This window comes from Wasmannia auropunctata, unplaced genomic scaffold, assembly GCF_000956235.1.
Source record: "Wasmannia auropunctata unplaced genomic scaffold, wasmannia.A_1.0 LD336053.1, whole genome shotgun sequence".
In the NCBI taxonomy this organism is placed as follows: domain Eukaryota; kingdom Metazoa; phylum Arthropoda; class Insecta; order Hymenoptera; family Formicidae; genus Wasmannia; species Wasmannia auropunctata.
Genome location: NW_012026837.1, coordinates 3,091,578 through 3,117,138, shown reverse-complemented (window position 1 = coordinate 3,117,138; position 25,561 = coordinate 3,091,578). Strand labels below are relative to the sequence as shown.

Sequence of the window (25,561 nt, the reverse complement as noted above, 5' to 3'; positions counted from 1 at the left end):
TATGTAAGTAAAAAGCAAGATGTTGATGTCTAATAATGTACATAAATTGCACATTATTAATGTACATAAACCTAGTTTACAATACACATTTCAGTTAATTATACAGGTTAAACGTATTTATTAATAAGTTTATAAACAGCATTTTCAGTTATAATCCGAAAATTCTATAATTCATTCAGGCTTCATTTGCATACTTTTTTTAAATTTAAATTTTTAATTTAAATGTGTCTTTAATCTCAAAAATAATTACATATGTTTTATTTTGTGTTTTTGGAATATATCCCATAAAATGGTTCAACAACTTACGATGTAGAGAAATTATTTTTTAAATATTTTATTACACAAGCATACATACAAAGAAAGCAAATTCTGTTTCTGCATAATGGCTTACCGTAAATTATCGCAATTTGATCGAAATTGATTGCAACTTTTTATTTTAATTAAACGAAAAATTATGAATATTAAGGTGTTAAGTTTATAAACAGCATTTCCAGTTATAATCCGAAAATGCCATAATTAATTCAGGCGTTATTTGCTTTATTTTTTTAAATTTAAATGTGTCTTTAATCTCAGAAATAATTACATATGTTTTATTTTGTGTTTTTGGAATATATACCATAAAATGGTTCAACAACTTACGACGTAGAGAAATTATTTTTTAAATATTTTATTACACAAGCATACATACAAAGAAAGTAAATTCTGTTTCTGCATACCGGCTTACCGTAAATTATTGCAATTTGATCGAAATTGATCGCAACTTTTTATTAACAGTTAAATGAAAAATTGTGAATGTTAAGATAGCCTTAAATGATTGTACGAGATATTTGGTTCCTTTTTTTTTGCTATCTATAAACTGTATCTACATTCAATTAATAAATAAATTCTAATTATACTTACATCACCTTTACCCTTAATTTAAACGTGTTTAAACGAATACTGAGTTTACATTTTCTGTAAAAGAGCGAGATACAGATTATAATTTTTTAATTAAATGTTTGTTACTTTAATAACTGTTTATAAAAGAGATACGTGATAAATACGTGATACGTTTATAAAACAGATACGATAACTATGAGATAAATGTGTCGATTTTTCTTTATGTGTATCATGTACGTAATTGTTATTAATAATTTTACAGATTATTAAGGATAAGCGCGACGCGGAAAGTAAAGTCTGGAGAAAATGCGAAAAGTAAAAGAAACTCTATTTTCAACTCTCTGTTTTGGTAGTCACGTTGATAATCAGAATCGCGCGCGCGGTCGGACCGTCACGTGTCGCCGGCGCGGGCGGTGCGCAACGTGACTACGTGAGTAAACACAACGCAGGTTGAGGCAGGTTGAGGTTAGTTTCTCGCGAGCGGCGGTCACGTGTCGCTTCTTGATTTAAAGTTTCACAGCGAATGTCCGTCGCCCGGCCGCCGGCGGGGATACTCTGAAGAGGGAAAAAGATGCGTCGTGTCGTCACTCGAGAGATCCATCGATGAAATTCGTCGCCGAGATTCGTCCGTCTGCTGAGGTTCGTCGCCGCGAGTAAGGTGAGTCGATCGTAATTGAGCACCACTGGCAACCACGCGTGTTTTCCACGTTAAGTCCACGCGTCTCGGAGCCCGTGCCGCTTCTCGTATTGCCAATCAGTCCCGTGTGAGTGCGAGACGCGTGCCGACGCAGCGTCGAGTGACTTCTCCCTGATTATCGAGAGAAAAGCGTATCGCAGAGGCGCACGCCTAACCTCCTCTCGTCGCCGCCGTGCCGCCGAGACTCGCGATACCACGAGGATCGCTGAAAGGTGCGTTTACGTCAGTTTACGTTGAGATACCTACTGCAAGTGAATCGTAACGCGACGCTCGTCTCCTTCGTTACTCCGGCGTTGCTTCGAGACACTGATCTTAGGCTGTTTTGCGCAAATTGTTCGCCGCATAATCCGTTCCGGAGGTAACCTAACCTACAAGGGCACTTCCCATTAAGGTTATATTTGTTGCATCTGCGTTGATCCTCCACCTCCCCTGGGAAAGAACATTTCTCTCTGACTCGTCCACCCGTTTCACTAGAAGGCTTCTCGAAGAAGAGCTTCCGCGACGAGTGTGTGCTCTCGGCATCAGGGTCTGAGCAATCATGCCTACGTGGAATCAGATTCAGACGCAGCTGCGAAACCCCAATAACCCGGTCGTGTTCTTCGACGTGTCGGTGGGCACCACGGAGATAGGTCGCATGATCTTCGAGCTGTTCGAGGACGTCTGTCCGAAGACGTCGGAGAACTTCCGGCAGTTTTGCACGGGGGAGTACAGAAAGGACGGCGTGCCGCTGGGCTTCAAGGGTGCCATCTTCCACCGGGTGATCAAGGACTTTATGATACAAGGCGGTGACTTCGTCAACGGCGACGGCACCGGGGTGCTGAGCATCTACAGCGGCGGTACGTTCCCCGATGAGAACTTCACGCTGAAGCACGACTCGCCCGGTCTGCTGTCGATGGCGAACAGCGGCAAGGACACCAACGGCTGCCAGTTCTTCATCACGTGCGCCAAGTGTAATTTCTTGGACGGCAAACACGTTGTCTTCGGTAGAGTTATCGATGGTCTTCTCGTCATGAGGAAAGTAGAGAACGTTCCCACCGGACCGAACAACAAGCCAAAGATTCCAGTGACAATATCTCAATGCGGACAGATGTAGTAGCGATATTATTTAGAATCCATGAACATCCATGAACTAATATTATATATGAACTGTGACAGTTATGATATATTTATATCTCTGCATTTACTTTTCCAACAACATACAATAAAAGTATAAATTTTGTAATATATACAAACTGCTGTTATTTAGGATTAAAAAATGAGATAACTTTTATTAATTTTCTCAACTTACTTTTTTTTTATTAATTACTAATTTTTTAATCCTGTGCATACAGTAGTTTTGTAATTTATCTTAATACATGGTTCTGGATTTTTTAATAATCTAATACAAATTTTACAATAACAATTACATATATATTTCAAGAAGCTTAGAAACATTTGATTTATAAAATTATTATATATTGCATTAATTTCTCTCATCTTTCCATATTTCTGAGTAAATTTCCCTGATTCATATAAGATTTATAAGTGATAAATATATGATTGAATTTTTTTTAAGTTGTTTTTACTTTTATTAGAAATGTATCTAGAATAGAGTGAGAGAAATATAATGAAGAAAAATAATGCAGTATATAATTAAAGAATCAAATTAAATAATATTTTATTTTTACATTTAGAAAGTTACATTTAATATAAATTTATACGTAGTAAAACAAAACTTATTTGACGACTTATTCGTGCTAGAATTCAGGATAAATTCTATTTATCATTTCACTTGCTAAAAACGCGAGTTTGTTCTCCAACAATTCAATATGATTAATTTGGCTAAAAAAAGAATTTTATTACAAAAAGAAATGCTGCAATGAAATGGAGTTGAAGGGATGAAAGAAAATTCGGTTAATTTTACGAACTTTAATTTTATTATAACATCTGTACATATGAAATAAATACTTCATAATCATTCTACTTATCATGTTCGTAAAATTCTAGTATTATTGGGTAATTCTTCTGCATTACCTTTGTACGTATTGAAATTGATTTTTACAAATCGAAGCACGTAGTCGAAGACAAACGTTCAATTGTTACGATTTAATGTCGTCCACTATATCCACGTGTCTGAAGGTCTAGTACACAATTTTACTTCACTATTATAGTGTCTGAAAAGATATATTCTAGACTTTTCAGTTAATTATTTTATAATTTTGGATTTTTTTTTTTTTATGGATTATCGGATATCACACATTATTTATCATAACGTAATTTTTAACCAATATTGACACTATATTAAGCAATTATGTCTTCATTAATTGATTAATTCTTTTCTAATTAAGATCGAAATTTTGTATCCTAAACTGAAGTACCTTCTAAATGTAACGTAATGTTGATGTGTTAACATTGACACATCTCTCTTTACATTTTTGATTATAGTACGCAAAAAAAAATAAAATCCTGATACATCCGGTACACTGGGTGTAATCGTTTGCTATTAATTCACTTGTAAATCTATTGAGATCGATACACTTTAATTATTCACTAGCGTTTTTTTTTTTATAAAACTATTAGAGTCCGTGCGTACATCGGCAGTCATTATCACGTATTACATATGTACATCGATTCATCTCTCTCTCTTGCTCTCGCTCTCTCTCTCTCTCTCTCTCTCTCTCTCTCTTTCTATCGCTTATACAGACATATATATGTATATACCAAAATAGATCAAACGACTACGTTAACTATATACGCGCAGCCGCCTCTAAAACCCACTTTAGACCGTCCGCAGTTCATAACGGAATTTCTGTTCGCGGCAAAAATCTACCTATAATTTTAATAAAAATTTTCATCCTTGTAAAAACTCGATCGTAATAAAAAAAGCTTATGCTAATTGAATATTTTTGCATTATACGTGTGCTTTCGTAATTAAATTTAAGTCGAATTCCGTTACGAATTACGGACTGTCTAAAATGTGCTTGAAAATCTCACGCTCTATCGCAAAAAAAACTTGGCTCAATATCTCATGCGCCATTGACGCAATTTGTCGTCACGAAGAATCACTCGTGCTCGAGATAATATACGTCCGAATTCATCGTCTATAAAACGAGCTAGCGATCGTCTTGGGTGACACTTTTATAGCGAACTTGATCGGAGACGAATAATTTGACACTTACATGGCGATGTAAATCGGTGATGACAGTCGGTCCTTATCAACAAACGCGACTTCGGGAATCAGTAAATTGACGACGGTGGGCCATGGGAGTTCCGCATCACACGGCCGTGTAGCGAGGACCCTTTTTATTATCATCTACGTCGTCCCGAGTCGGCGCCGGGGACCGTCATCGACATCGTCACGATCTGAAATTAATATTTCGTCGATAATCATCGTTATCAAGCAATACGGCAGCGAAAGAAACTGACCCGGAGCCCTTCGAGTTTTTGAGTCAAAGGAAAGAAAAGAAATTACTATCCTCTGTCATATTCAAGAAGGAAGACGTAAATAATAGGATTTATGTCTGTAAAAATAAAATAGAGAGCAAAATTAAAATTGAAAATAAAGTCATATTTTCGATGTTCAATTGACGGATCTCGCAAAAGTATTGCGAGCTTTCGTTCAGAGCCGCCAGAAAGAGTACCTGCTGTTGCAGAAACGATCGTCTTCAATGGCGTCGACCTGCGAGTGGTCGTCGACGACCATGATCGGCGTTGCGCCGTCGTGCAGGCTGGACTTGGAGATGGATCTCTTGTAAACGTCTCTGGTGACGCTCCTGGTGAAGCTGAATTTCCGGACGAGCTTCTTGTCGAGCGCGGCCGGACTCTTCGGGCCCTTCGCTCTGTACTCGTCCTCCGTGCCCTCGTAGTGAGCCAGCATCACCTCCGTAGCGTGCTCCTCGATCACGCTGAGGGCATAATCGATGTCCTCCTCGGTCGCGTCCTCCTTCGTCACGCAGAAACGCAAGATGTACTTGCCCATCACTCGAGCCGGTATCATATGCAGCCGGCCGGACGCGTTAATGTTAGCCAGCAGCTCCTGATTCATCTCCTCGTTCTCCTTCAATCGGAAGCACACCAGGCCGACCCGCACGTCGTTCAGGATCTCGAAGCGCCTGTCCTTCTTCATGTTCGTCTCGAATCTCTTGGCCAGCCTTATGTGATTCCTAATGTACTTCTGCAGGCCGCTGATGCCGTACGATCTCATGACGAACCAAAGCTTCAGCGCGCGAAATCGTCTGCTGAGCGGGATACCCCAGTGACGGTAGTCGATCGACTCGCCCGAGCGAGCGTGTTGCAGGTAAAGCGGATCGACGACCAGCGCTGACGTGAGCTTCACTCGATTGCGCACCCACAGGCAGGAGCAGTCGAAGTTCACCAGCAGCCACTTGTTCGGATTCGTGTTGAAGGAATCGGCGTGCTCGATGCCGGCCATGAACGGCCTCATCTCCGGGCAGATGAAGGCGTTACCGGCGTAAGCGCCGTCCACGTGTAGCCAGATGTTGGGGTACAACTTGCACACCGGGCCGATCTCCACGAGATTGTCGAAGGCGCAGGAGCCGGTGGTGCCCAGAGTGGCGGAGACGTAGAACGGCACGAGGCCCTTCCTCACGTCCTCGTTGATGGCGGATTCGAGCCGATTGCCGCGTAACGCGGCCTTGTCATCCGGCTCGAGCACTCGGAGTTTCACCAGGCTTATCATCGCCGCCTTCTCCACGCACGAGTGCGACTCCGTGGAGCAGTAGGCCACCAGTCTCGGCAGGAACGCCGAGTCCTCCTTGTTGGGCTCCCGTTCCTTCAGCATCTTGATCGCCTGCGTTCGCGCCGCCAGCATTGTCACCAGAATGCACTCGGAGGCCGAACCCTGGATCACGCCGCCGCCGCCGGTCTTCTGTTCCGACAGGAACTCGGTTGGCAGGTCGATCGCCTTGGCGTACCAGTCCAGCACGATGGTCTCGAGCTCGGTGCAGGCCGGGCTCGCCGCCCACGAGAAGCCGATGCAGCCGATCGCGTCCGACAGCAGGTCACCCAGGATCGAGGGGAACGAGTTGCCGGACGGGAAGTAGGCGTGGAATCGCGGATGCTGCCAGTGGGTGATCTGTAAAAAGCATTGTCCTCCAAGTCGAGTAACCTACTTTTATGTTCTGAAATTGATTTATCCGCGGGGGATCCCGGGGGGGAAGAGTGGAATGGAATGGGACAACGGAATGGACGGCGGAAATGCCGGTTGACAACGGCGCGACTTTCATTGTCACCGCGATAACATTGCATTGGATTAAGAACGAACTTCGCATGCGCTTGTGAAAAAGTCGCGACGCGTTTATTCTCAAAGTCGCTATCTCTGTCGGAACCGGAGATCGGAATGTTGTGACGTTGTCATCGTCCTTCAATTGCTCAACCGACCGATCGCTCGATTAAAAATTATTTTTAAACATTTTCTATCACATTGGGCAATCTTAATTTACGAGAGCGCCTTAATTTTCCCCTTTTTCTAAACTAAAATATTAATTCTGACGTTATTGAGTATAAAATGGGTTCTTTAGTTACAATTTTCCATTTAATGAAAAAAGAGTGACCCGATCATCTATATAAATCGTTTTAATTAGACGTCACTTGGATTTCTTTTAGATTTCGAATAGAAACATTAGATACCACGAATATTGGACTCCAAGAAAATATTTATATATATATATGTATATATATGAATGATACCACTAATTTACTTTTATTATTAGTTGAGAATATTTTTTTTACATAATACGTTTAAAGTTTACATAATACGCGTTGCATCACAAATATTTTACGTCACGCGGGCCAACCTTAACTTTTCCTCGAGTTTCCCGCAAAGATTGCGCGCGGAAAAACTTGCTGCAGCGCAAAAAGCGTCGCGATTGATCTACCGAATATCACGTTATTAGTTTTTGTAATACGCGTTGCATCACAAACATTTTACGTCACGGACCGACCTTAACTTTTTCTCAAGTTTCCACAGGGATTGCATTCGGAAAAACTTGCTGCATCGCAAAAAGCGTTGCGATTGATCTATCGAATGTCACGTTATTAGTTTTGTAAATCGCCGAGGAAAAGAGAAAGAAGAAACAGTTTTTGTCTATCTTTTTTTTTCTCTCTTTCACGTGCACGAACATTATTTATATCGGAAAAAAGGGGGTTGAAATCAATGGCAAGAAGGAGAGAGAGAGAGGGAGGGAGGGAGAAGGGAGATCGATAATCGCGGCAACCCGTTACGACCGCAAACTCACTCCGGGCATTATTTTGTCGTCGACGTCCCTCATGATGGCGTCCCATGATTCCGGCTGGGGGGGTGCCTCCTTCGGCAGCTTGGGTCTCAGGTAACCGGGATCGACGTTCGCCGTCACCCTCTTGCCCTCCAGCGTGCGAATGTAGTCGCATATGTACTCGATCATCTCCTTGCCGCGCACGCGAAATTCATCGATGTTCATGATGCCAGAGTACCCCGGGCTGGAATGCAGCAGATTTTCGCGAGGAAGCGTCAGAGCGTGCAAACACCCGCCTGATTAGGCACGAACGCGACGTACCTACACGTCGCACACGCGTTCGTGACTTTCTGTTTTTTTTTCTTTTTTTTTTTTTTTGAACGTTCCTATCGGCGCGCCAACGTCGCCTCTCTCGCCGTTATCCTCCTATATTTGCTTTAGAAAAGGATCAATTCTTCCGCGCTTTTGCGAGGCGGCGTATTAATCCTTTTGAGCAAAAGGAAATGATGATATCGACGAACGCGTCTAATAATAATCCGTAAATTATTATGAAAGTAACGTCGTGGGACGCTCGTGTGCTGAATTAATTACACACGAGGTGCCACACATGATAAATATTACGGAAAGACGCAAGTTTGGACAAATAAAATCACGCAGGTTCACCTAATTGTATTTATTTCACAAAAACTTAGGCTGCGTTCCGTTTCACGCATTTGATGAACAACAAGGACACCATGATGTATCATGGTATCCTTGTTGTTCATCAAATGTTAAACAAAGATAAAAAAATAAATCATGCGCATCATGCGTGAAACGGAACGCAGTCTTTAATTTCACAGCAAATTAGTTATATTTTTTAGAAAAAAATCTTAATCAAACAATTAATGTTTAATTAATTATATTTTTCATTCCTTTTCTTCAATAAATAAAACTTTGTTTTTTTTTTTTAAATGAAGTACATATATGTAGATTTTGAGACGCAATTTTTAAAGAACCCAAACGGAACAAGTGGCGAACGAAACTGTCGAAGAACTTAGGCTTGGAAGTACGCCGATACGCTCACATTTCTTTTCTGCCACCACTCGAAAAATGGCTACTCTTTTGACGGAAAATTGACTCTTTACGTTAAATCTTTTTACATAAGCGAATGCAGATTCTTAAAACGCGATCTCGGAAGAGACGCGACGCCGCCGAAGCGAACGAGTGACGAACGGCGACGACGTTGAGGAGTTTCGACGGTATATCGGTTCCACTCACGTTTCGTTTCCGCTACCGCTCGAAAAGCCGCTCCACTTTGGCGGAAAGTCGGCCCCCTCGATCGCGCGTACTTCTCCTCGCGTAATCTCGTAACTTGAGCGCCGCGCGATTTTCCCTCGTACGTATCGAACATTTGCCGCGAGCCACGTCAGACGCGAGACTAGTAGCACCTGCCGAAGCGCCGGTCAGTTTTATGCGCGCATCGGCTCCGTACGCCCCTGCTGTCACGCAGATAAAATTAAGGTGGAGAGAGAAAGAGAGACAGGAAACTGGGGAGACAGAAAGTATAATGAAATTTATTTTCCTAACAAATAAAGGTCGATTACGAGCGAAAGGGAAATCCTCGACCGGTGACCGGTCCTTGTGACGCATCTCTTGGATCATCGCGATAATTTCTTGATAATCTGATCTCGAACGCTCTGGATCCGAATGAAAATTTACACCAATTTATTAACGTGAAATTTTTAACGCAAATATCTTAAAATTGACAATAAATTTAATACATAAAAATCAGTTTTTCTGCACACGCTGGAATTATTCCACGTTATAAATGCAAATTATATCGGCAACTAAGTTGAAACACATACATTATTAATAATTTTTCTAACGTTTTGCAAGATATTTAATTTTTTTTGTGTACACAATGGTATATTAGATATGTTGCGCATTATTACGCAAGCCGCTTCTTGAACGGTTTCTTCTAAATAATTTCAATATACGATAAAAATCGATAACTATTTTTCTCATTCATATTTTCGCTATTACCGATTTATTATTATAGTCGCAGCACGAACAAAAGTAGCTTTCTTTTTTGCTCATTTGAGGTATCAGTATCGAACGCATTTTTTATTATTGGTTGAGGATATCGCTCTATGCAAACGATTTTTTTGGCAATAGTCACAGCGCTTCCGATTATATTTTAGGATCGATTCTCTTCTGTAATGTTACTTTAATCGACATTCGCAAAAATTCGGAAGCCAGTGCTGCAGACCAGCATCAATGGCGCTGTAGCGGGGGTCGCAGTTTGAATAAACGTCCCCATACAACGTACCATGTTCTGCGCACGGGGGTAAATCTCTCCTCCGCCGGGGGATCCCCCCGTCCCTCCGTTGTCTCTCCAACCGTTTTATAAATAGACATTTACTCTTCACCTACATTTACAACACACCCTGTGGAAGCGGTGACAGGTCACCGCTCAATCTTCGTACATATATATATATATATACACACACACACACACACATGCCGATCGTTGCTCGTTTTCTCGTCGCCACCTTCACGCATGATCTACTCCCAGCCACCGTTTTCCGAATTGAAATCCCGGTAGAGCTTTGGTGCTCGTGAACTCGTGAGAAGTAATTAAAGCTCGTTTCTGATAGCGGTACGGGCCTTTTGCGCGCGCGCGCGCGTGTGTATGTGTGTGTCGCTTGTATTATAATAGCTGCTTCAACGAAATTAGCGAATCCAACGCTGTCAATTATACGTAGGATGTCGCAGACTCGTCTGCTGAAGCTCATATTTCGCGCACAATAGAATGAAATGAAAATTTAAAAATTATTAGACGCGTACGCAGGCGAGGTGAACAGTTGAATAGTCGATCGCAGGGGAGATTGCATGTTGCGTAACTTCAACTTTTCCAATTGTATGTATATATACGTGCTTATCTTGCAGTTTGCTTATGACCTATCTGTTGTCACTTAAATATGATACAACGATGCAGTCAACTAATCTTAACGTTATCGGTATCATCTTTGCTCTTGCGATGTTATCAGACGAGGTTTCTTAAATTTATCTGCTGGTCGAAATAATTTTTAATAATTTTTAATAATTTATACAAAGATATTTCACAAGATTTCATTTCATTCTATTTTGCTTTAAGCTTTATATCCTTTCTGAAGTGGTGGGTCGGGAATATTAAAAAAAACGTCGCACCAGTTGAGACTGAAATGTATTTAATTTCTTATCGAGTGAAACATACCACGGGGCAATTTCGGCGACATCTCATCGGTTCTGTCTCTTGATGAGCAATTTAACGCAAAGTTCTCCGTTCAAGCCCATTTTAGACGATTTGTAATTCGCGATCGAATCTAGAACGAAATTCTACGTATATTATTCTGTACATCTCATAATATAGAGGACATCTATATAGAATCGAAGTTGCTAAAATTGGAGCATGTTAATTCTTATGGATAGAAAGTGCGCGCCAAATATATATATATATATATATATATAATTAATAATGATAATTCACGATTTTAATGTTTTAATTGTTTTGCCGTAATATTTTGACCGAGAACAAGTAATATGCTAATTTAAATAATTTTTGCAAGGTTTAAGTAACGTGTGTAATTATAATTTGAGATTTAACATGAGATTTCTCTTATTTATAATTATATTTACAATTTGACACATAAAATTATTAGACACATTAGATATATAAATATAAAGAATCATTTTTCTCTCTCTATCCCAAATTATATATGTGGTCTAAGGTGGGCTTTTATCGAGATTGTCGGCAGTATCAGTTCCCGATGTAAAGTTGTAACTAGCAGATTTCCTCTCCGTCTATCTTCTTGGAGCACGCAACGGGGGTTTCGGAGCCATCCGTTGCGACTGTTGTACGCTTGGAGAACTCCTCGGAAAGAAATTGCACGAAGAAAGAAAAGATCGATGCAATGCGATTACGCGCGGCCGTTGGGCGATCTGCCTCGCGAGGGCGAAGCAGACGGGGACGGATCCGGGCTGCATCCGTTACTGCTACCGCGACGACTTCCGGTACCGCCGGTCTTCAGGCGCACCATGGTGTCCAAGTGACGGAATCTGTGTGTGGAAACCAAGAGAAAAAGTGACAAAAATATATAATATATAAATACAATAGAAAGAGAGAGGAATAGAGAGGATGTAAGATTTTAAATAATGTTAGTTAGTTTGTAGCGATAACACTTCAACGAAAAATAATTTTTGTCGAACTCTGGCAATTTCCCCAGAATGACAATAAAAATATACGCGTATTTCTATGCGTATACATGTATGAGTGCATGTGCTAACACATATGTGTATTTTATATGAATTGCAGATTGGAAATGTGGACCCTGAAATTCGTCAATTTTGGAGTATATTTAGTGACTACACTTTCCAATTCAAAATGTTATGTTTTTATGTAGGTGTATGTAAGTTAGGTTTTTTTGCGTATTTAATTTTTTATGTATATCGTAACTTTTCTAAAATACTCGTCTGCTTGATTTATGGTTATAGTGATATTCTTTTTTCAAATTCCAAGTCGGAAAATATGATTTACATTGACTTATTATTTTTTCATGACTCTGCAAATCTTAATTCTAATGAAATCATTCATTTTGTTCATTAATAACATCCGCTAAATTAGAAGAAAAATCTAATGAGAATGTGAGTAATAAATTTTAACGGACATATTATAACTTATTGTTAGAGTTTCCTATATTTTAAATGGTATTTTTAAATATTAGATCATGTCAGCTATATTTTCATAAGTTATAAGCTTCTAAGATACTTCCTTAACTTATGTAAACGCCTGTATTATGTTAAGAGTAAGCGTCTTTTTTGCATTATTCATGAATCGACCAAAGCGAAATTGACAAGCTTCTTTTTCATACGTGAGGAAATATTTCTTCTTTGACTTTTTATCACATAACAGAACAAGTCTCGAGAATTTTTGTGTCATATTTTTTAATGAAAAAAGAATGAGACATAAGTGTGTGTAATATAAGAATAAAACATAAAATAGAAGAGAAAGAGAGAGAATGAACAAGTAACTGTAAGCTTACACTCCCTTATCAAAAGCGCATATATAAATTGTTTATTGTTCTTTTAGCTGAAGATTTAAGTAGCTACTTAACGCAAACTAGCGCCTTTTTATTGTGCAAAATTTGTTTTGTATGTCCTATCGCTTTATCAGTCGATCTATAAATAATTATCTTTTGTTTCTTATAATATCGTAATCATGGAAACAAGGTGATAAATTGATGAAGATCATTCTCCTTCTGTTGGAATTTTAAAAAGAAGCACCTGCATTACGTCATTATAATCGTAAATCAATCAAGAATATTTTAGTAAAGTTGTTTACGACATACATAAAAAATGAATATGCAAAAGACAAACTTATATATACACCTCCATAAAAAAAGTAACATTTTGAATTGGAAAGTGGTTGCAGTCATTAAATACTGCAAAATTACTTCCGTTGATTTTTAAAAACATTTTTAACGTTTTTCGTTCCGCATTTTTATCTAAAGTTCTTTCTAACAAATTCGTGGGATTAATATAAGAAATAGATAAAATTTATTCTGATTGACGGAGAAGAGAAGTTGACCGGACGCAAAGGTAGCAGATAACGGCGCGTTTCGTATGCCCAGCTCTTTGGTATGGATCATTCTGAAATGGACTCGGGCGCGTACATTCAATGGAGTCAAATGTCATTATACTAGCAGTCGATATAACGGCGCCGATAAGAGGAAAGACACTATTTGTCCTTGTATATAATAGCAAACGTGATATCGGTACCGCTGTACACCAAGTGTAAAGTGCATATTACATTGCATTGCACTGTCTGTATGATAGCAGTGTTCCGAGCACGTGTCGCAACATTTTCTACAAAGTTTTAAATGCTGTACCAAAAAATAAATTTCAGTATTTATATCCGACCAATCAAATTGATATATTATACAAATATATAACGAGAGAGTTCATTTTAAATATTTGTTTAGTCTCAAAATTGATATTAAAATCGCGAATCTCTGCATAAAAAGTGTTGCAAGCAAAAATGCTTGCAATTTTATAGATGTATGATTAAGTTTATTTTTTGAAAACATGAATCGTTTTTCAGATATAGTCCATTCATCTTATTGTTAGAGATATAAATTTAATAGATATTCAAAATCACAAAAAATCGAGTGGTACCTGAGCGATAATTCACTTGTATCAGCAGCTTCTTTCGCCTGCATGAGATAAGCAAGTGGCCAGGAGATCCAGGATTTCCTAAGCAAAAAGAATGTATATATTTATCCTATATATGATAGAGTTTAATTCTAACAAATAAAGATGCAATCGATATAATTTATATATATAATAATTAAAATACAATCAGCTCTTACGCTCCGGATTGAGAATTTGATCCGATACCGCCGATCGTTGCCTGCGTATCGAGCTTGGCTCCTGTCCTGTTCGGAGTCTTCGTGAATCCTGGCTGAATCGCGGGATCAGACACCATACGCACGAAGAAAGATCTCCTTTGCTCCAAAGTAGCCTTCCTCTTCTTCTCGCGAATGTCCGCTAGCTCGTCCATTACGTCCTGTGATATGCAAATACTCGATATTACATGCAAAAATTATCTCTTTTAACATATTAAAATAATTATGCTCTATCTTACGTTGAATTCCAATAATTCGCTTAGATAGTCCGTTATAATGCTCCACGCCACGTCTTAAACATAACAGAATTAATGCAAGACGATACGCCCATATTTCTTCACAAAACGAAAGTAAAAAAAAATTCACAATACATATAGAATATGTAAATATATTTATCTAATATTTTGTGCACTTAGAATTAATTAATTAGAGCTGAACTACATGATAATTATCAAAATTTTTAATGAAATGTTCGAGAAAATTTTCGACATATTGGGAAGATTAAAATTAGATATTAGATATTATCCTAAGTAGAAATTTAGGTAGACGAGTTTCTTTGTAAAATTAAAATTATAAAAATAATTTACCAACATCTCTGGCAGTTGCATTGGGTGAGGCGAGCGCGAAACGTATTGTGTAACGTTGATTCACTCGCGCCGGGATCATGTGTATCTTTCCTGAGTCATTAATAGTGCTCAATAATTTCTGATTCAATTTATCGCTGCCTTTAGCGCGAAAGCACACCAGGCCAAGCTGCAATGAACCGCGCAGTAAACAAATGATGATGCGAACAACATAGGAAAAAATAAGTATAAGGAAGAAATTCTCTCACCACAACGTCATTGCAAACTTCGAATCTGGAATCCTTCCTGACGAGTGCCTCGAATCTTTTAGCGAGTTTCACGTGATTTCGGATGTAGGCTTGCAGCCCGGATATCCCGTAACTCCTCATCACGAACCACAATTTTAACGAGCGGAATCGCCTGCTCAGCGCTATACTCCAATGCCTATAAAAGTTTAAATACTTATAACGTTAAATTGATATATATAAAATATCATTTTAGTGTTTTTTTTTTAATTTTATGTATTTTTTATGGACTAAAATCTCCAATCTGCCAATATATTAATTATAATACGCATTATGTAATAACAATTAAACATGATGATAAACGTTGATAAATAGGAGAGTTGATAGCAGAATAGCAAATTACTGTAAAATAAAAGACAATTTTTCCAAAATCTTATATATGATCCAAAGTTATAATTTTAAAATACATCTGCTAAATCAGCTAAATGGATTGACTGATATAACCGGTAATCTATAGCCGTGTCCGCATGTGTATGCTGCAGATACAGCGGATCCACGACGAGTGCGCTGGTAAGCTTAAATCGGTCGCGAACCCAGAGGCAGGAGCAATCGAAATTTGTCAGTAAGAACTTGTTGGTGTTGGTGTTGAAGGAGTCGGCGTATTCAACGCCGGTCATCAGGTATTTTAATTCTGGACAGATGAAAGCGTTTCCGGCATAAGCGGCATCCACGTGAAGCCAGATCTGCGCGCGTGTTAAAGATTAAAGGAGAAATTAAATGATCGATATAATCTAGCTAAATCTCATTTAAATCTACATGTATATACACGTATCTTTACACTTACCCCTGGATATTTTTTACAAACCGGCCCTATTTCCCTAAGATTGTCAAACGAACAACAGGCGGTTGTGCCGAGGGTCGTTGAGACGAAAAAAGGTACATAGCCTTCAGCTATGTCACTCTCGATTGCCTATAAATTATTCAACTCGGGTTGAAGCCAATGTCGTAAAAAAAAATTAAATGGAAAATAATGGAGATACTGACAATATATATTACAAATTCATTTTTTTATCTTGTAATTTTATCATTTTATTATGATCAAGTATTACGATATTAATATTGTTTTATGATTAAGGATAATATAATAATTTGCAATTTTTAATACCAAAAAGATATATAAACGTCTGTTTAATAAATAAATGATATTGATTTTAATTAATTTATCGATGAGTATGAATCTTTGGAACGTATAACTTATAGTGGCAATAATGTCTAAACGCACCTGTCGCAAGGTCTCCCCCCGAAGCACGCTCTTCTCGTCGGGCTCAAGGATACGCAGCTTTACAAAGCATATCATCGCGTCCTTCTCGACGGAGCTATGACTTTCCCGGCTGCAATATGCCATCAGTTTCCCGAGCAGCGCGGTCTCGTCCAAGTGTGCATGTGCAGGAGATTCCTTGAGTCTCGCAATTGCTTGTGCCCGAGCGGCCAGCATGCACACGAGAATGCATTCCGATGCTGAACCCTACGTACAGGGTGATCCACATAAAGTGTTAAAAGCTGTTCTTTCTACTATTAGAACGAATTATTAGAGAAATAGTGACAAAAGTTTTGTTTATTTTAAAATTTCTTGTAACTCTTTATGGGACAAATAGGGTGCCGCTGTCGGAGCGACAAAAAAGCGACTTATATATATATATTTTTTTTTTTAAGTTAAATTTATATATTCTTTTTTTTACACAGATCGATTTTTTTTATCTATGTCATTTGCATGTAAAAATATTTAAACGAGATAATCGGAAAGTGAATACTTTGTTAGATATTTCATACTTTATCCTAACATGCTTTGATAAAAAAAGTTGATATATTCATATATTCAAATATTCACTTTCCGATGATCTTATATTGTAATTCTTTCATGCATAATGCAACGAGAAAAATCGAACTTTGATATGTTTAAAAAAATTTCGAGTGTTGATTTTTTTTTCGAACATATCGGAGACTTCAGATCTCTTTGGGGGAAAAAACTAGATTTCTATCAACTGTATTGAAATTTCAAAAATTGAAATTAGAGATAGATGTGGATGTGAAGATGCTGATTTGAGATGTTTTACATCAGTATTTTGTATATTCGTATAATTATTCTTTTACACCTGTATAACGCCTCCGCCTTTACTGCCTTCGCTAAAGTATAAGAAATCCGTAGGCAGTCCAATCGCCTTGCCTGTAATTCAGAAAGATGATACATTACGCCATTAAATCAATCGTTCGCAAAGTCGTTCTGACGAAATATAAGAACGGAAGGGAATTACCGAACCAATCGCAGACTATCGTTTCCAGTTCTGTGCAGGCCGGGCTGGCCGCCTAAAACAAACAAAGATTCCATTTTGGGAACGGTCAAGTAAATAATTGCACGTGATCCGTCACGCGGATTTGACGCGGAATCAAAATTACTGACTTCCGATGTCGCTTCCGTTGTCGGTGAGAAAATCGAAGCGCAGTTTCTCCGTCGCGTCGCCACGTTAAACCGCGGTTTTTGTCTAATTATAGTATTTACTTATAGCTTCTTAGACTGCCTGAGGAGATTTCTCACTCACCCAAGAAAATCCAATGCAGCCTATCGCGTCAGATAGCATATCACCAAGAATAGAGGGAAAGGAATTTCCGGCCGGGAAGTAGGCGTGGAACCTTGGATGCTGCCAATGCGTGATCTGGAAGGGAATTCATCTGGCTGATTAGAGGCTTTATTTTTTCTTACAGTCGATACAATTTTTCGCTACTTTGAAGTACTTCTTAATGAGAAATGACTATACTTAATTTCAATTCCAACTGTTTAACAAAATTTGATAGACTCTAGGAGATTTAATATACAAAAAAAATCGTTAAAATCCATTTTGGAAATGATTTTAATTAAAACTAATCGTTGCCAAATAATTCGCCAAATATTTCCGGCATCAGACTTCATATCGCTGGTTCCTTCCCCGATCTCGCGAATACTCACGCCCGGCATAATCTTCGATTCCACGTCCTTCATGATCTCATCCCAGGATTCCGGATCATTCGGTGGTCCCGAAGGTAGCAGAGGCCTGAGATACCCGGGACCAATATCCGGCGTGACCCTTCTGGTATGGATGTTGCTCATGAACTCGCAGATGTAGTCCACCATCTCTTTACCGCGAGCGCGGAATTCTTCGATGTCCATGGTGACTTATTACAAGTTTAATTCAGCGACCTTCGCTTCAGATTAAAGACATTAAAATTCGTATTTCTCGCGAAAATATCTTTTATTGCATATATATATATATATATACATATATATATATATATGTATATATATATATATATATTGCATATTTCTTCCAGGTACTTCTTTTTAATGCTCTTGCGCGTCTATCTTTTTGACGTATTTGCCGATACAATTTTCTAATGACTCTAATAATAACTAATTTTAATAACTTTAATAATAACTCTCTCTGTTTACGCAAATCTTTATAATGATCTTTTTTTGTCAACCTCTACACTTTAACTGCAAGTATTACGTTTCGTTCATTTTTCATCGGTCTTACGGTTTCTAATATATTTATTAAATTCTGTGTTTCAATTATTTGTCAAGCGCGTGCTTATTTAAATTTAAATATTATACATACATACATATTTATTTATATTTCTCTCATATGTTTACTTTTAAAAATTTATTATCTCTAAAATGTTGTACATCTATTATTTTTTTATTAAATGACTGGTTTGTCTCTATAACAATAATAGCTTTAATATTGCGGACAAAGGATAACATTACGTTATAACTCGTTCTGTTACGCTATCGATATTATATATCTTGATATTTATTTTAACATTTGTTCTGTAAACTTATTTTTATAAGTGTTTTAATAATTCTATGTTATTTTGTATACCTTTATATTTTTCACAGACATGAATTTTCTTTTTTGACTGATGCAAAAGTATTTTATTACTAATACTTCCTTACAAATAAGAGTTTGTAAATTAATTTCTTTTCACACCAAGCAAAACCTTTGCGGCACTCTTTATTTACACCATATACTTATGCGATTCTTATTTTAAATAAAACCAACATCTTTTATTACGAACGAATTAAATATTTAAGATGCCGAATTTTGTTCTATCTCTAAACTTTGCTTGATCACTTAGACAACTATGCGAAGAGCTAGCTTGACACCTCCGAATTTTACACGTTCACACATGTCATCTGTGACAATGATAATTTGATCTAGTAATCTTAAACCGAGGACAATTCGATTGATATTCGCACAATATATATTTTTTAAAGCGAATCGCGATTTCGCGACTGTCACTTACGCGCGTCACTCATATATAATCCTCAAAATTTCCGCGATCACCTCGCGCGGACGCCTTTTGCATTCTCCTACCTGTTGCTGTTGACGGTGACGTGATGATACGGCGTGACAGAATCGGGATGCACACACCGACTCGTCGGATCGGCTGACGACTGAACTGAACTGAACAATCCGGGGCAGTTTGCCATCCGCCGCGGATATATGTCGGGGAGCTTCCAGGGCGCAAAATTCCATCGGCGAGTCCTGCGCAAACGCATCCTTCTTCGGCAGGACTTCTTCGCCAATTCGCGAAAAGACGCGCGTCGCACACACCGCGGCTTTCCCGCACACCCACCCCGGGTATAATTCGCGTACATACGTGCTTATATACGTGCGGCTCGAGCTCGGTCAAAGATTATGGGGTCAAGTTATTCGTCCAAAGGAATTTTTATACAAAAATTACGTGGATTGACTTGCAAATTAAAAATCCACGCGCAAAAAGAAGGAAATATTACTTTCTTTGATGTCATACGAAATGTTTTGCAACGATCATTCCATCAAAGAAAGATCGAATGACAAGAAGTGACATTTAATTGCTTTTTAATATTCTGGTCACAGATATTATATTTTTCTAATGTATGCTGGAGCAATTTGTTTTGTATATTGATTATATAAAGTACCCTAGCTTGAGTTTCCTTTTAGTGTAAAAGGACTTATTCGGAGCTAGAATTTTTACTTAGTATCATGGTATTTATTTTTGCAAAACAACATGTAAGCTTACTCGTAATTATACAGAAAACATAAAAAAATAATATAGAAATGATACACGTAACATAAAAGATATCTATTACATACATCCTTAATAACAATGAATGTTCGATTATCAATTATCTTTATTAGAATTCTTTCTGATATTTTTAAATCATAAATATAATTGATTTTCTGTATAATTCTTAAGAAAGTTTCCACATAATAATATTATTTCGATAAAAAAATAATATACTATTAATTAGAATAATTTATAGAAATATATTATAATATTTTTGTTTATCTTCATGGATCTCGAGCGAAAGTAATGTACATGTATCTCTTCAAGATTTCCATCATTGACTTATTACGCCAACGCAACTTTATAATTTAAAGGATTTATCGAGAAGATAGTCGAGAAGATAGCGAAAAATGAAAAGATAAAAATCGGAGAATAGAGAGAGAGAAAGACAGAGGAGAGTAAGTCGGTAGGAGGATAGGAGAGCTTTTAGCACAGCAAGATCTCATTCTGTGGTGTGATAGACTCAGAAATATTCATACAATTTTTAGATATTTGACTGGTTCAGCTTTCTTCCATCTTTACCAGAAAATTTTTGAAAATCGACGATGGGGACCTATTCGTCTATTTAAAATATGTCCATCAATGAAACATCATAGTTCTTGAACAGATCTTTCAGTCGATCTAAAGCCCTTTTCTCCTTGGCAAGAAATATTGAGAAGGTCATCTCTTACTTTTCTTATCGCAACTCTTTCTAATTTCTAACGCTATACATATATATACATATATATTTATAGCTAGGTTTTAAATTAAAATTCCACTATAGAATAAATTCCAATTCTTAAAAAATATGACTTCGTCATCCATTTGCGTCACAGAATAGTCCGAGAAACGGCCATTATAATCTTCGCTCGTTAATTATTCAGAAATTGCTTCGACATCTTCTCATTGAGGAGAGAAAAAAAGGTCGATTTTCTCCAAATCGACCGAGGGATCCGCGGTCAAAAGGACATCCGGTGATTCGAGACATCTTCCCCCGTACGGATGCCTCGTTCACTCGAGTAAATTGGATGCTGGCGTTCTCGCGGTTTATTACAATGGTAAAAGGGAGGGGTACGTTAGGCATCATTAAGAGGGTGCCAGCCGCAGAAGGCGCCCGTTGATTCTCGCCGAGAGGGAACTCGCGCTCGGGGATGCTGCGAACGAAATACGCGAGATGGAAATCCTTGACCTCTCTTTCCTCCTTCGCATTAAAGAATCGAGAAGCGACGGTACCTTCCTCCCTCCCCCCCTCCTCGGCCCGCGAGATATCGCGATACCTTTCGATCGCGAAGGCAGCGCGGAGGCGGCCAAGAATCATCATCGAGATAAGATCCCTCACGTTCCTTGCTGCTGAAATTAGCTGCCGCGGTGATGGCGCCATTCGCCGGGTCAATTTGCGTGGTAATTATAGCTCGGGGAAAATCAGGCTCGAACGTTAATCTAAAAGCATTATGGAATATTCGTCGATTACGGCGGAATGATCCGTAATGCGTCACGATATTGATAGCAACGGAATTGATATATAAATGCCGTATTTTGGTATCGGATCGCACTCGTAACGCAGAATAATTGAATTTTCGATGTCGGAGAGATGTATTTTTAAAAACCTACCCTTATATTTTTTGTTCTCTTTTCTGAAATTTCCATTTGTCTCCAGAGAGGTGGCCCGTGACCGATACCAAGGAATTTCAGGATAAAGTGTGATAAAACTCCGAAGAAATATTCAGTGTCATAAATTAATATATTTTTTGGTTTTTACGGAGAAATTTTACAGTTCTGAATACAAAATAATTTTTATTTTTCGAAAATTTAGTTCCGTGAAATCACGACTTTTTAATATGGAACGATTAATTGCGTCGAATAAGTGCGCCCTAAGTTATACGTCTATTTGGGTCATCAATTAGCGCGAATTCTGTTTAATTGAATTTTCTTTGTTCCGCGTTTAATATTAATTACTGCCATTTCAATTTAGAAAGGGACAACCATTAATTCTCGAAATTAATTAACCCGCGACTCATCTCGTGTGAAACAAACCACACTCCCTCGCGCGACTACAAATGCGAAAAGCCTAACGTCGCATACTAATTAAATACATGTTTAGCGAGCGTTCTTCCACTTCGTCCATTTAATCGTTGATATTCTGGAGACCGACGGGACCCGACGCGATTCCATGAAGATTCGCACGTGTCGCGTAATTTCGACGAAACAAAGGGCACGCGTGATGCCTCACGGAGGACGACTTCCCTCCCTCGGTGACGACGACGGGGGGTGCAACGAACCCCAGGGCATGGTGATCGCCCGGGCCAACGGCAGATATAGTCGGCCCTTCCGCTCACGCCTTTTAGGGATAAAAACGTTCATAATGCCGGAATGCGGGAGCGAAAGGGGGATACCCCCCTTCCCCTCCGGTGCGACGGGGATGCTTAATAATGCAATATGGCGTCGGGGCGTCGCGACGCTATGCGTGCTATGCCGCGCATACCGCTACCATATACGCCTACACACTGAACCCTCTTGCGTCCCCGCATTGTCCCCCGTAGCTTGCCTCTCCCTCTTTACCCCTGGTGGTTTCCTTCGCGGGAACGAGACCGCTCCTTCGCGTATATCGCCGGCAATCGAATGTTGATTGGAAAATATTGATGGGACTTTCCACCCGGTATCCGCAGCTCTCTCCTACCTCCTTCTCTCGGTCCTCCATCTTCGACGTCGAAGAGGATGCTTTTTCCATCACGGTACGCTCTGGAATTTCAGATCGGTAAAATATATATATATCTTGAAGCCAAGACTTTCGTCACCCTGGTACCGTCGATATTAATTGGCGCGGATCGTGTCCGAGCAATATTAAAGTAATAAGACGGAGAACAGCAATATTAACGAAGGATTTGATACAGCTATTCATGAGAGATTGATAATGCCACCTTGAATTAAAGGCTAAAGAAGATCTCTTTAATTTTTAGTAGTTTACTAGTTTACATTAATATAGCTGCAATTAATTTTGCTAGTGCGATATTTTGCTTGAAGAACATCTCCCTCGAATATTCAACGATTGCTAAATGTATTCTGGATTTTATGTATTCTCTTTGTGATTGAAATTTAATTTAAGAATAGAAATTTCTTATTAATAAGCAATTTTACAAATTTTATAAATAATAAGATAAATAAGATAAATGTTTGTATTACATTACCAAATATGTGTTATTGTTATTTGTGCAATAATTATATGAATAATTATATTGTACAGGCATTTCTTTTATATATTATATGTATATTGTATAATTATACACGCATAATATTGCATAACACATCGTAACTATGTTTTTCCAATTCAATTATTAACTGTTAGATATGTTTTATGAAATATGTTTTCGAGCGTTCTCCGATCTGTATCCTCACCCTTACGTGCGTAAGAGCCCCAGATAAACGTCACAATCGGCGAAATATTTCTGCGTACGACTGTACAAGGTCGTTCCAAGTTCCATGAATGGTTCCATCGAATGGCACGCCAACGAAACGGCGATGCTTGTGACTGAACCCATGACCTACTGGCAGAGAGAGAGAGAGAGAGAGACGTGGTGTCTAAACACCGACGCTGCTCGCTTCGATTTCCAGAACAGCTCAACTATTTCTGAAATTACACCCTCTAACATTATGCTGACCTTATTGACAAAAAGAGGATTCCCCGCCTTCGTATATAAGGGTCATTCAAAAATCTTTTAAGTGGAAATGATGCACTTCGTTATCTTTCATCATCCTAATGTTTTATAAAATATACGAATTTTATATACAAAATCTGTCACCATTTCATAGCCGAGAGCTTTTCTTAGCAATAATCGAAAAGTATTTTTCGTTTATTATTGCTAAGAAAAGTCGACAGCTTTTTTTATACTTTGATTGAACATAATAATAATCGAAAGTTTAATTAGCCTTTAAAAATATATAAAGCTTGATGACATTAAATTATTATAAATAAAATTAAACCGATGAACATAATTTGCAATCAATCTCATTCTTTCGATTAATTAGTCAGTTATTCTTAAATGAATTATAAATATCGTTTAATGTCTAAAAAAATAAGATTACATTTAAAAAGTGACTTTTTTGTATAAATTTTAGATGGGAAGATCGAAATTGAAGAAGAAGCTACAGCAAGGAAAACTGACAGAGTCAAGAAAATCCGAAGAGACGACGAGTACAAAAGTGCCAATAGATAATTTACCAGAAAAATTTCTCTGGATGCACGTAAGTCCTCGAATTATCTTTTAGAATTATGAAACGTTATTTGATTTTATTTACGAAATATATCTGCATTGAAAGGTGAAGGGCGGTACAAAGATTAAAAACGTTCTTGGCTACGCGTTGAAAGAATTTCCCAGTTACGGCAGCATCGTTTGGACTGGGAGTGGACATGCCGTCGCAAAAACTATTTCTTGTGCGGAAATTTTCAAGAGAAAATACGAAAGCCTTCATCAAGTAACGAAGTTGCGTTACGTCAGGTAGGTTTGTCAAAACATATGTCAGTGGCTGCAGTTCTTGTTTTAATCGCAATTTGATTTCAGTACGGAAAAGTCGAAGGAGAACACATCTGTTGAGGCTGAACGGATACCGGAAGTTCATATTTTACTGACTAAGGATATTAAAGACACAACTGAACTTGGGTGAGATTCATTAAGCTCCGTTTTTTCCCGACTTTCTTAAAAAATTACACGTTATTCATTTAATTCATCTAAAAGATTTTAATTAATTTTAAAGGGACTTTATCGTATAGACAACTTTATCATATATCACATTTTTATATTTAGTTGTACATACATTGGCGCTCATAAATTGTAAACGAAAGAAATATGAGAAAGTTTAATTTTATAAAATATTTTTATTGATACTTAAATAAATTCAAATGCTTTTCATTATTCGAAGATAGCAAAGCTTGGGTAAAACTCATTTAATAAAAACAAAAATATTATTCGTAGAATATTTTTATCTTTAACATACATTCGCTAAAAAATATTTTTATTTTAAATATTACAATCAAAATTATACAATTAAAATTACCTTCTGAGTCTTCTAAGTCTTATTTTCTTCGCTATTTAAAACAAATATATAATTATATTTCCTTAGATATCAAGCACCTGGAGATTGCGGGACATTTCCGGAAAAAGACGATACAACGGAATCAAAAGCGAACACTACAACAGAAAGTACTGATAATGTGCTTTGCATCGACAAGCAATCGACAATGAATAGTAAGAAAAGAAAGAATGTAAATAAGGCGAAGGAAAGCGCGGAACCTTCGAAGAAAAATAAAGTATCTTAATATAATTAAATTAATGTAATTATATTTTTTATCTTTATATTCTAATTTTTCTCGAGATATCGCTTTATTCCGATAGCAGTTACAGAAAATAAATAATACAGATTTTATGTA

At 38.0% G+C, this 25,561-nt stretch overlaps 4 protein-coding genes across 8 annotated transcripts; 2 read left to right on the top strand and 2 right to left on the bottom strand.

The window, feature by feature from the left end:
* Window positions 1-1,328: 1,328 nt before the first annotated feature.
* On the top strand, window positions 1,329-25,561 carry LOC105451103 (ribonuclease P protein subunit p25-like protein). Its single transcript, XM_011691360.1, has 5 exons — window positions 1,329-1,537; window positions 24,253-24,378; window positions 24,454-24,632; window positions 24,696-24,794; window positions 25,255-25,561. The coding sequence occupies exons 2-5, from the start codon at window positions 24,253-24,255 to the stop codon at window positions 25,448-25,450; spliced, it is 600 nt and encodes a 199-aa protein (XP_011689662.1). The 5' UTR covers window positions 1,329-1,537; the 3' UTR covers window positions 25,451-25,561.
* On the top strand, window positions 1,546-2,802 carry LOC105451100 (peptidyl-prolyl cis-trans isomerase H). Of its 4 annotated transcripts, none has more exons than XM_011691356.1 (2): window positions 1,546-1,788; window positions 2,054-2,802. In XM_011691356.1, the coding sequence occupies exon 2, from the start codon at window positions 2,115-2,117 to the stop codon at window positions 2,667-2,669; it is 555 nt and encodes a 184-aa protein (XP_011689658.1). In that variant the 5' UTR covers window positions 1,546-1,788; window positions 2,054-2,114; the 3' UTR covers window positions 2,670-2,802. The 4 variants fall into 4 exon arrangements, with proteins under 4 accessions (XP_011689658.1, XP_011689657.1, XP_011689655.1 ...); XM_011691355.1 differs by having other exon boundaries at window positions 2,051-2,802; XM_011691353.1 differs by having other exon boundaries at window positions 1,546-1,967.
* LOC105451101 (aromatic-L-amino-acid decarboxylase-like) lies at window positions 2,969-9,209 on the bottom strand. 2 transcript variants are annotated; one of them, XM_011691357.1, is made up of 4 exons: window positions 9,046-9,118; window positions 7,813-8,032; window positions 5,197-6,650; window positions 2,969-4,918 (listed from the first exon to the last, which is right to left on the bottom strand). In XM_011691357.1, exons 2-4 carry the CDS (start codon window positions 8,011-8,013, stop codon window positions 4,912-4,914), a joined length of 1,662 nt encoding a protein of 553 aa, XP_011689659.1. In that variant the 5' UTR covers window positions 8,014-8,032; window positions 9,046-9,118; the 3' UTR covers window positions 2,969-4,911. The 2 variants fall into 2 exon arrangements, with proteins under 2 accessions (XP_011689659.1, XP_011689660.1); XM_011691358.1 differs by having other exon boundaries at window positions 2,969-6,650; window positions 9,046-9,209.
* LOC105451102 (aromatic-L-amino-acid decarboxylase) lies at window positions 11,727-19,509 on the bottom strand. The gene is made up of 14 exons (XM_011691359.1): window positions 19,425-19,509; window positions 18,020-18,255; window positions 17,616-17,729; window positions 17,331-17,382; window positions 17,172-17,242; window positions 16,301-16,543; window positions 15,863-15,988; window positions 15,523-15,761; window positions 15,043-15,217; window positions 14,798-14,963; window positions 14,450-14,502; window positions 14,175-14,371; window positions 13,981-14,058; window positions 11,727-11,865 (listed from the first exon to the last, which is right to left on the bottom strand). Exons 2-14 carry the CDS (start codon window positions 18,218-18,220, stop codon window positions 11,727-11,729), a joined length of 1,854 nt encoding a protein of 617 aa, XP_011689661.1. The 5' UTR covers window positions 18,221-18,255; window positions 19,425-19,509.